Raw genomic sequence first — 11,870 nt, 5'->3', positions numbered from 1 at the left:
CATTATGCAAGGTGTCACTTAGCTCCGATGAGGAAGAGCAGTTACCCTAAGGTTTTCCCAACTAGTAGTACTTCACAGTATGGGATGGGCCTTGGCTGGAGTGCCATGGCGATCATGGAACAGTGGTCCTGTCCCATTGGAAGTTGAGATGGCTGAGATGTGGATGCACACCTGCTTGGCCCCAGAAAAGAGGCTCAGTTTGGGGAAGGATGGTGTTGAACAAACTCCTAAGTATGGGGCAAGCTGCCCACTCCTGTGCACAGCTGCCCTTTTCAGTGGACGTACTTGAGAAAAAGGTCACAATAGGAAAGGTGATACTTCTAGATCAGAAGTTGACATCCAAAGTGGTGGAATGTAACAAAAAAAAAATACCTTAAATTTGCTTAGGAATGTGGTTTCTAGTATTGATCATATATGCGGATTCAGGGCATTCTCAGTAGGAACTGGCAAGGTAAAATTGTACTTTGTAATAAAATGTGAACAAATTTATATTTCTCTGAATGCTTTAATGCTTTTAAAATTCATTTCAGTGTGAGAATTTCAAAAAGGTTGCTATTTTTGGCACTGCATCCATAGGTACTCTACTCCAAAATGTAGGCAGAAGTATGATACAATGTATGTTACAATGCACAGGATATTGGATTAATAAAAACACAAACACAAAGATAACTGAAAATGTTTTGATGATACAAAAACCCATCAGATTTCCATTTTAATCAGTACCTCTGAATTGTAGAACATTAAAAATTGAACATAAACTTTTCTGTGTTACACAGTATTATTTATTTTACGTATGTTTCTAGAAATAATATGTAGGACGGTAGAAATAAAACGTAGGATGGTTGGATGGTACCTCCCCATGGTTTCAAAGAGACAGGTGTGTTTGCATGTGTGTACAAGCAAGACCTAAAGTACATTGCCCCATGATGCTTTTGTGTGATAGGTCAAAGGTCATCTACCATGTGCTCATGCACTTATGCAAATGAGGAGGGGGCTTGAAACATATTAGCTCTTCCCATGTTCTCATGTTTTTGCACAGGACATAAAGCAAGATTTGAGATGAATTCCTCTTGAGTTCCATCTTAAGAGTTGGACTTTAGAGATAAGCCTGTCATGACTGGTGATGGCCAAGTGATCCTGATCACTTTGAATTTGATGAAAAGTGATTCAGTTTGTTCTTGTCTAGATAAAGTGGCTCGCTCCTATTGTTGCCTTCTCTGCAGTTAGTTTCTAAGAAAGGATTGCTTGTGTTCCAAAATGCTCTACTACAGCGGTTCCCAATCTTATTGGTACCACAACAAACCTCCATGGTGGGTTGCGATGCTCTCAGTGGTGCCTGGAAGGTCTATTCAGGGTTGCCCCGAGCTGGCAGCCCACTCTACTGGCCTTCACAGGCCCCAAAATGGACTGCAGAAGCCTCCAAAAGCCACTTCCAGTTTTCAAAGGCAAACTAGAAGTTTTGGGAGCTTGTGTGGGCCATTCGGAGGCCTGTGGAGGCCAGTAGAGAGGGTCATTGGCCTGGTGTGACCCAGACAAACCCTGCAGGGTCACTAATGCCTCTGGAATGGCTCCTATTTGGAGTTATTTGGATGCGAGTGTGAACAGGAGGACCCACCTCACATGAGCTTGTGAGGTTGACACAACAGTGGGTTGCGACAGACATTTTGGGAAAGGCTGCTCTACTGAATTACTTCATATAATTTCTTTTCTTAAAGAACTGGTCTCTGGTGTTCATTTGTGGCCTCAACAAAATAATGTACATTTTAGGGGCAAAAATACAAAGGAGCAGTCCTGCACTGGAGGCCAAAATGGAGAAGATCTCTACAGCCACCACATATTTGCCTTTTGTACTCAGATAGCCTGGGAAAAAGGACACCCACACACTGCAAAAGACCAACATGCTGAAGGTGATGAACTTGGCTTCATTGAAAGTGTCAGGCAGCTTCCTGGCTAAGAAGGCTATGGTGAAGCTGATGACGGCCTGAAAGCCCATGTAGCCCAAAACAAGGTAAAACATGGTGTCTGAGCCCTCATTACATACCATTATGATCTGCCTAGGTAGAGAGAACATGTCAAGGTGTGGGAATGGGGGAGAAGTGCACAGCCAGATTGCACTGAGTCCAACTTGAACAATAAAAAAAGCAAAGATGATGGAAGTAGATAGTCTTTTCCCCACCCACTTCCTCATTTTGTTTCCTGGGGTTGTGGCTGTGAACGCAAGAATGACAGTGATGGTTTTGCCCAACACACAAGATAGAGCAAGAGAAAAGGCATTTCCAAAAGCAGGCTGTCGAAGAAGGCAGGTCATCTTGCCAGGTCGTCCGATGAACAGGAAGGAGCAAAGGAAGCAGAGCAAAAGGGAGATGAGCAGAAGGTAAGTAAAATCCCGATTGTTGGCTCTGACGATGGGCGTGTCTCGATGTGTGATAAAAGTTACAAGCACGAAGCCTGTGAGCAGAGTGAAAGCAAGTGCGGTGGAGCCCAAACTGAGACCTAAAATTCCATCATATGCCAGGTAGGTGATGCCTTTAGGAATGCAGTGGCTTTGATCTTCGACAGGATACTTACCTACAGTGCATTTGTCGCATTGATAAGCATCTGAAAAAAGGAGACAATTTTAGAAGATCGGTTACATTTTCAACCCACTGCTGACCCAATCCTACCTGTGTGATATGCCAGGGGACCATGAGGCATGGCTGTCATGCCATGGATGCCAGCCTATTCACCTGTCTGTGGTGTGCTGCTACCAGTATAAGGCCTACTGGTCCCCACATCCCCAGCAGTGCTTCACATACATGCCAGTTTCTGCTAGTCGACTCACTGAGATTTCCCTTTCTGGACCAGGAATGGTGCTACTCAGAGGCTTTACTACATGAAAAATGATGTCAAATAGAAATTTGAAAGAATGCCAACGAGAAGGGTAACCCCCTTTTTTATTCAATGTCCCCATATATTTCCTGAAGCTCCTGAGTCACCTACCTGTATAATTTGACACAGTCCCTTCAGGGCACTGCAGACAGTCATAGCAGCAGGATGGTTCTCCCTCACGAGCCTTCCTGTGGTATCCAGGTCGACATCTCTCCGAGCAGGCAGAATGTGGCAACTTCTGACCATAATGTGAAGCAAATGCAGTTTAACCTTATTGAATGTACCTGTGCATTTAAGCACATCGTACCCTATGTTGATTGTGCCTTCGTCAAATGTATCCTGGTCATTGTCATCCCTGGATAGTCACATCTAGTTTTTGTGTCTGTGTGTGCGCACCCCCCTTTTTTGGCATCCCACTAAAACTGGGCAACAAACAAAATACCTTTATAAATACCTATATATATAAAATATAACTGGGCAGCAACGCCCATTTTATATATGCTAAGCCTCTTATCCCAGCCCTAACTCTACCTTGGTGTTTTAAAAATAAAAATAAAAAAACACATCAAATATAAGTATACTTATATTGGGACACAAATGTTCAGGGTACAAAAACAACAGACACAAATGTCCAATAACAGCATGGGTTTGACTGGGGCATAGCTATCCAGGATACAATGGCCCTGTCATTTAAAATGTTATACAGTTACAACCGTTTATATACAGATTTTTTATCTGCGGCTTTATCTCAACGAGAATGGGGCGGGGCAATTCAAAGTCGCACGCACCTTTGCCCCGTGCTGGTGTCTGCCTCTGTTTCAAGGTACAGAAACATTGCAAAAATCTGTGCATTGCATCGCCATAGAAGTAGCTCTGGAGCCATGGAAGAGGCTCTGGAAGATTGTGCGCCTTGCGCAGGAACAGAAAGACTCCTTGGAGCCCCTGAGCCATCAAAGAGGCAAGTGCAGAAGACTCCGAAAAAATCAGTGAGAATCTTGTGGGAAGAGGGGAAGCCAAGGGAGAAACCTCTGTAGCCAGAAGTGGTGCAGCAAAGAGGATCGCTCTCCCTCCCTCCCTCCCTCCCTCCCTCTCTCTCTCTCACACACACAGTAGTAACAGAGGGGGATTGCTTTAAAAAACCCACATTTGCCAGGCAACCTCTGCCAAATTCCCCCCTCTTTCAGACTAAGATGCTACAGGCTCTCTCTGCTCTAGCCTACATAAGCAAAACAGCCCAGCAAGCAAGTCTTCCCAGCAATCCCAAGCATCAGATTTAGGCTACAATCCTCTGTACACTTTCCAGGGAGTAAGCCCCATTGACTAGAATGGGACTTAATTCTGAGTAGACATGGGCTCTGAGGCTGCAATTTGTGTAAAATCATGTGTTTCTGGTTGATTTGGCACAACGTGGATTTCCCCAGTCCTGGAAGTTCAGGGGACGAAACCCCCGTGCATAAAAAGGTCCCACCTGTACAAACATAAATGGAAATGAAATATCTACAGTTGCTCTAGGAACCTTATTGGAGGGCTGCTGTACAGTTATTTGGGGCAATGTCTTCCACTTAGCCCATGGAATCTTGCAAGAAAAATTTCATTTCAAAATGTCTCTTTCTGCCCTCATTCATATAGTGCCCGTCTTAAGATAGTTCTTCTTAATAGAAACAAGAGAAACTCGTACAATGAATGGAATGTGAGTAATGGTTTCTAGGTGCAGGCTAAGGATTATTTTACCAGGACATAATTTGTTGCTGTCATCCTTCAGTCTCGGAAGACTATGTTATTGCGGTCTCAATAGTGGTTCTGGAACAGAGTGTCCTCTTCAGTGCGCAAAGCCTGGGTAAAGTAGATATGGAGGATAGACAGTTACCCATGCAGCAAATCCCCCCTCTCCAGGTCGCTGAAATGGTCCAATGGAAAGGCAGAGGCCAATACGGTTGGTTCCAGCAGCGTTGCAGGAGTTGCCAGAACGTGACTGTGTTCAGTCATTATTTGCCTCAGGGACTCTGGCTCCGGATTTTGCCTCGAGCTTGACTCCTGAAGCCTTTTCCATAACTGTATGTCGCCACAAGGCAGTGGAGGTTTTGGATCAGAGTTATCCTTCTCTCAGATGAGCTGCCTTCCCAGGCTGACGAGTCCCATCTAACCTAATCTAACGAGTCCCATCTAATTAGTCGCCTCTTACGACAAGTACAGCCAAACTGAGGGTTTATTCTTATCCCCCAGCCCCCAGGGGTTCAGGACATAATACAGTGTAACATAAGACTAACTCAAGACTGGGGTACAAAAATAGGCAGGAACATTTCAGCTCAGATTCTGCTTCAGTATTTTGGGGTGTTGACACATTGATCTCTGCTGATAGCCAGACTGTGGGCAGAATCCTAACCAGGTCTGCTCAGAAGTAAGACCTATTTTCTTCAAAGGGGCTTACTCTAAGGAAAGTGTTGTTAGGATTGCAGCCTTAGGTAAGCAGCAATAAGTTGGCAAGGACCAAAGAATGTGGTACCTGTGATCTAAGTTGCAGAATAAGCCAACAACCATATACCAGAATTAGGGTGCTTCTGTACAGGCCTCCTCCCCCTTACCGGCAAGAGACCTGTTCCTGAACCCAACATGGATACAGGAGATGCCCCGAGGAACTTGAAAGGGGGGGCCGAATGGGGGTGCCCATTTCCTTGGATACGTGAAACCCTGGATATGGGATCTGCTGATACAGCCCCCCCTGTATATTATTTGGAGATTGCACCCTCAACTTTTATTATATTCATCAGAATCTTCTCAACAGAGTCAGCTGCTGACAAGTTAGTAACTTCATACGTGTGAGATGCCTTGGCAGTGATATTGGAAAAGTGGTTATCAGAGTCAGAGGTGTGAAAGAAAAAGTAATTACTTAGGGAATCGGAATCTGGATCGCTCACCTTGTTGAATTTGTCGGGCCAGATAATGGCATCTCCCTTCATAGTGAAGCTTTGGTTCAAGGAAGCCTGGGAATCTATTCCTCCAACTCTCAGTCGGCCGAAGGATTTGTTTGGGAAAGCAACCAAGTTCAGAATGTCAAATCCACTGTTGAATTCCATGTTTTCATTGAAAAAGATCTCATGCCCAGCACCGTTGTTAAAATGGACTTTTCTCAAAAATGGGTGAAGCTAGATGGGAAGATCACACTTCAGGATTTCCACAGCCAGGGCAAAGGCTTGCAGGCATGGAAGGATTTTTCACACCCTAAGATTTCCAGTCCCTTTTGCATTTTTTATCCAAGATGAATTCATGCTACAAAACTTCTCTTTTCCAGAGAAACAAAAGATCCCGTTACAGAATTTCCTCCCTAAGCTCTGAAAAAAACTTCTCCATGTTCCTGACTTCAGTTCTTTGCAAATTTTCACACACTTAGACACACACACCAGGGATGTATGTTGTGGGGTGTCAGGTGAGGCAGAACTGCCTGTTGGAGTCCACAGAAAATCATTGCAGCCCCCTCTACAAGGGGGGGGAATTCTCCACCCACTTTCTCCAAAGTAAGCAGTTGGAGAACTTGTGCCCTCATAGGGGAAACTGTGGCAATTATCAGTAGACTCTGACAGGGCGGTTCTGCGTCAGCTGCCACCCAACACCACACATTCCTCTCTCTCTCTCACCCACATTGAGAAAGTCCAAGCACTTGCATCTCTTTTACTTCACTATCTGCCGAATCCTAACCCACGCTGGAATGGGGAGGCCAACTGGCCTGTCCCACATCCAGAGTAGGGTTGGGGCTGCCTGCAGCTCAACCTGGGGCAAGGGGAATACAGTCCCCTTACCCCAGGTAATACTGCAGCAGCCCCAATGGGGCTACTGTGATCTGCACCACCTAAAGAGGTGGCACAGTTCCGAGCAACCCACTGCTGCACCAGGTCACCCAGGACTTTGGATTTGGCAAAGTGCCGAATCCAGGCCCCACCTCCTGCTCATCCACTACCCACCCGCAGGCCCGCCAGCCCTCCGCCCACTCCGGAATGCCTCCTTCCCGCCTGCCCTCCCCAAGCCCCCATGCCAGCCTGACTCAGCCAGTGCTAACCTACCTTTCCTCCAGCACAATGGCGCTGGAGGCAGCCCTCAGTGACTGGCACAAGTCTGTGTGCCAGCCCAACGGCTGCTTTGGATTGTGCCATATGTTCTTTAAGGGAATTGTTGCACCTTTTGGTAAAATGAGAATTCAATATGCTACAGTGAGCAAAATGACAGAAAATACCAAATGGCTGATAGAAATTCAGGAGTAACATTCAACATCTCAGCAGAACAGATCTGTGCTAGCCAGCAATGAGAACAATACCAGTCTGGAAGAGCCAAGTTAGAGTGAAATTGAAAGTTGAAACACCACAACTTGGTCCCAATCCAGATTAGCATCTTACCCATCTGCTATTTACTTTACTCATTTGTTATTTATTTTACTTGCTCACAGAAGCCCCAATGATACAATGAACACGACTTTTATTGTTACCTCCCAGGACTGCATGGTCTGAAGTTCCCAACTAGGGGTTTCTTTCAACATTTGCAGCCAGGATGATTGAATGGCATGTAAGGCATGTGCCAAGGCGTAGACTGCATTATAGATACTGTAGCTCTGGTCAGACATGCTCATTTCAAACACAGTCCTAGGAAGAGTCCCTAACTTTTCCTTCCATGTGCAGCGTTGAATGTAAAGTAATTTCCTGAAATTATTTTTCCTACACTTAAATGCATCAGACCAGAAGTCTTTCATAAACTCAGACTCTTCTTGCTGGTTAGGGTTATATCTCTGAAGAAAGTCCTCAAATCCTGGCACATTCCTTTTATGAGTTGCTATGGAAAGGGATCCATGGAAGGATTTGACATCTATTTCAAGGATAAATGACTTTGAAGTTATTTCCCATCGAGGAGTCGTGATCCAAACCTTCCCTAGTGATATTATATTTTCATAAAAATGTAGCGCCCTTTGGAAACCATACATATAATTTCCATCCCCGTATACAACAATCACATTGGCTTTCGTCTTAATAAGAAATGGCATCATTTCCAATTTAGTAATCAAATGGTGTAACGATGAAATTAAGCCGTGGAGAGAGAATAACGGCATCTTTTCTGTGAAGGCGACACAGATGCCGTTCCAGCTGAACATGGATTTCAAGCTTCGTTCAAACTCTTCTCCACTATCATCATTGGAAACAATTAGGCCAATCCAAGTCCACTGGAAATATCTTAAGATCCTCACTATTCCTTCACTCTGAGAAGCTTCATTTGGGGCCATTTGGTACAAAAAAGGGAATTGAACCTTGTCTCTCAGTCTTTGGTGAAGTGAGCCATAACCAAACTGAATGGGGTGGGAGGAGGAACAAGACTTCATTCATTACAGAAAGATACAACAACCCTTGCTAGAAATCAGAGCTCTTCCGTTATGCATCCAAAACAATGGAAACTTCTCCAGAGAGAGCTTAGAAGATACATCTCTTTGCTGAGGTTCTTTTGCCAAACTGTGGCTAAATAGGGGCCCAAATCTATGCTTCCCTAGCACCCGGGGCTACAATAGTGCCGAAATGGCTACCACTGTATCCTGTCAAGCCAGGGAAGTAGCCCCAGGTCTCTTCAGGGTAAGGGAACAAACATTCCCTTACCCTGTGTTGACCTATGGCAGTCCCAATGGATCTACTTGGATCTGCACTCACCCTTGAGTGGGCACAGAACTGAGGAGAAACATGTTGGGTTTGCCAGCTCAGAATGGAGCATTGGATTCGGTGGCAGAGTCTGCCATCATCTCCACCCCCCTTCCAGGCCTGGTCTACCCAAAGGACCTCCCTCCCTCTGCCCTATTCCATCCCCTCCCCACCTCCCCATGCCCCAAATAAGCTTACTGCTGGCTGGTAGTGCATCAGTGCTATCTGGTCATCTTCTTTGCACTGAGAGCCTGAGCTGACTCTGCTAGCATGCCTTATGGCAATCTTTGCAACAACTGGAACGTGTTGTGAATATAGAGCATGCAGGGATAGCCCAATAGGATTCAGCTATAAGTCTTAACTTTGGCCACTGTTGAACATTCAGTGTTCTACCGCCCAATCTGACCCAAATCCCCTCTTCTGCCAATGCAGTCGCATCAATAAAGTGTTACCGACCCGGGGAGGGGGGAATCCAGAGACTTCCTTGAAGTGATGGGCCTTTTGTTCCCTTAGACTGCAGCAAGACTCTGCTACCTCAATGGATCTCCATGGATCTGTGCCAGTTCTTTTTATGGTACAAGTCCAAGGAGAGTAAGGGTGAAGGAAGGGGGAAGGAATGGAGTTAGGATCTTGCACACGCTGATACCACTGGGAACCACTGGGAATCATCCCCTCCCCCAGAGCTATCCTTTGAGAATCTTTACCTACACTCTTCTGAATAGCCTACATCACTCCATTCAACTCACTGAAAAGAAAGAGAATTAAAAATGGTTAACTGAAAACTCTGTTAGGCTATGATTCCTACTCCCATCAGTCCTATGCAAAAGAAAGCAGGAAGGGAGTTCCCAAGATATGGTCTGGATAGAGTTAAACACACAGCTGCAATGTTCTGCTTTGCATGGCATATGACCTGGTCCTGTACTAAACATGAAGCAAATACTCAGCAATCCTAAATATATCTGAGTGTGCATTTCAGCATGTCTCATTCTAGACTCAGGAGGAGTCAGACTGGAAGAGTAAATGATGCTGGAACATAGTCCCAAAAAATATGAACCCTATAGTACCTGTAGAACCCTATAGTGATTTTCAACCAGTGTGCTGCGGCACATTGATGTGCCACAAATGGTCCTCAGGTGTGTCACAGAAGTTTGATGGATCATTTATTAGAGGAGGTAATTCATTAGTGGGGCTATTGGGGAATGTGATCTCCCCTACCAGCAGCATGGTGTGACTTGTCCAAAAATAAAAAAAATGATGGTGTGCCTTGACAATTTTAGTGTCTTATCAGTGTGCTGTGAGATGAAAAAGGCTGAAAATCACTGCTAGAGTAGAATACTCCAACAGGAAAACCTGAATAACTGCACAACCCTATGCATGTCTACTCAGAAGTTCCATTGAGATCAATGGAACTGACTCTCAGGAAAATGTGCATAGGATTCCAGCCCAAGAGAGTTTTTCATAGTCTATGTCATCATGTAACACTACCTTGTGTGTGTGTGTGTGTGTGTGTGTGTGTGTGAGAGAGAGAGAGAGAGAGAGAGAGAGAGAGAGAGAGAGAGACTATTGTAGTTTGTGGAAACTGTGTGTCAATGGTAAATTGGTGATGCTTCGTCCCACAAACCCCTACCTGTGGAATCTTGTAGAGATCGAGCATGGTAGCTGTCTGGATAGAAGCTTCAGAATTGAGTCCTCCAATGACTACTGACGTACTGGGTTCCTTTCCACACTTGAAATTGGGAAAGCTGTCTTTTTCCGTTGTCAGCAGGGACAGAAGGACATCACAGCTTAATCTGGCTTGGAAGGCATTATCGTAGATGTGGAAGCCCAGAGTGACATTGGGCATGAGGCTTGGATCCCTGTTGATTTCCTCTACAGCAAATAGCAAAGCCAAGGCATGCTGGTAATTCTTTATCTCTGACCTGCATGAAAATAAGTCGTTTTCAATTTCTTGCTTACATTAGTAGCCATCCTCTCCTGTCCCATCCTGCCCCCACACACACTCCCCCAGTTCGCCAAGCACAGGGAGAGTTGCAAATGTAAAGTTTTTGGGGGGAAATGTTGAAGAGCAAAGAAGCTTAGGTGCTGCCAGAAGGAAGAGCAAGATGGTCTCTCATGTTATCTGTGCAAGTCTGCTCTTCCATTGTCACTGTCTTCCATTTCTGGTTCAATGTCACTGTCGCAGAAATTATTTGTGAAAGTGTGCATGGCTTGACCACAGTCAGGACTAAAGTTATGACATTAAAGCTGCAATCCTAACCACACTTTCTTGAGACTAAGCCCCATTGAACAAAATAGGACTTACTTCTGAGTAGACCTGGTTAGGATTGGGCCCTAAGGGCCCAATCCTATCCAACTTTCCAGCACCAGTGCAGCTCCAATGCAGCCCCAACGTAAGGAAAGAAATGTTCCCTTACATAAAGGAGGCCTCTGTGACTGCCTTCCCACAATAGGACGCAGTGCATACCCCGTTGGCTGCACCAGCAGTGGTAAATTGGGTTGGATTGAGGTCTAAGTTTGGTTCTGAAATGCTGAAGCTTATGATGATCAACCTCCTACATACATGCAAACTTACCTGGCTCTATGAAAACCAGGATTGGGGGGTAAGTAAGTGAAGGACACTCCTAGATCTGTAACAATTTGTACAGACAAAACTGCACCAATGACATGGTCTCCTGGCTTCAAATATTCACGTGAATATCTGTCAGTTGTTGCTTCACAAACTTCGTCTGAGGTTTCACTGATGGCCTGGGGCAGCAGTAGAAACAACAGCTGGAGCAGCATTTTAGGTCTCTGCAATCTGTTTCTGCCGTGAAGCTTTCATGCACACCCCAAGCAACTACAGTAATTGATAAGGCATAATCTATCTGTTAGACTGAACACAGTCATCATATTATAGGTTATTCAAGACTGGTAATGGCAGAGCCCAGCAATGCCAGCATTTATCAGAAACATCACTGTTTATGCCATTTCATGATTACATTCTACAACTGATGAATCTGTTTTTTGTTTATGATCCTGGAAACTTGCTTCTCAAAATCCCTGGGGAGGGGGATTTGCATGGCAGGGAATTAATCACATAACTGTTAATTATAGGGTAGATAATTGCCACTCTCTCTCTTTGCCTCTTTCTCAGATACTCTGTGTTGTAGAGCAGATACAGGAAGATTTTGTGTAGTAACTTCGGTTAAGGCCTTTCTACTCATTGGGAGGTGTGAAGACAAGCATCCTGTGTCTGGCTAGCCAGATGTTCAATAGTGCCCAAACGACAAGTTCTTGAATTTGAGAGCTCTACCTTTGTCCCTGATAGTTTGTACTCAGAAAATATTCCACCTCTACAAA

The 11,870-nt window shown here is 45.0% G+C and overlaps 1 protein-coding gene across 1 annotated transcript; it reads right to left on the bottom strand.

The window, feature by feature from the left end:
- Positions 1–1,687: 1,687 nt before the first annotated feature.
- LOC136652458 (vomeronasal type-2 receptor 26-like) lies at positions 1,688–10,374 on the bottom strand. The gene is made up of 3 exons (XM_066629399.1): positions 10,159–10,374; positions 3,657–3,810; positions 1,688–2,598 (listed from the first exon to the last, which is right to left on the bottom strand). The coding sequence occupies exons 1-3, from the start codon at positions 10,372–10,374 to the stop codon at positions 1,688–1,690; spliced, it is 1,281 nt and encodes a 426-aa protein (XP_066485496.1).
- Between the last annotated feature and the right edge of the window lie 1,496 nt (positions 10,375–11,870).

The sequence above is a fragment of the Tiliqua scincoides genome, chromosome 5 (genome assembly GCF_035046505.1).
Source record: "Tiliqua scincoides isolate rTilSci1 chromosome 5, rTilSci1.hap2, whole genome shotgun sequence".
Taxonomy (NCBI): Eukaryota; Metazoa; Chordata; class Lepidosauria; order Squamata; family Scincidae; genus Tiliqua; species Tiliqua scincoides.
Note: the sequence above shows the minus strand (reverse complement) of the source record. Positions and strands in the feature narration are given on the sequence as shown.

Coding starts and splice junctions, on each gene's coding strand:
- LOC136652458 (XM_066629399.1), bottom strand. CDS start 10,374: ATGCCCAATGTCACTCTGGGCTTCCACATCTACGATAATGCCTTCCAA. Junction 3,811..10,158: donor ATCTCTACAAGATTCCACAG/GTAGGGGTTTGT, acceptor TTGATGGCTCAG/GGGCTCCAAGGAGTCTTTCT. Junction 2,599..3,656: donor GACACCAGCACGGGGCAAAG/GTGCGTGCGACT, acceptor TCCTTTTTTCAG/ATGCTTATCAATGCGACAAA.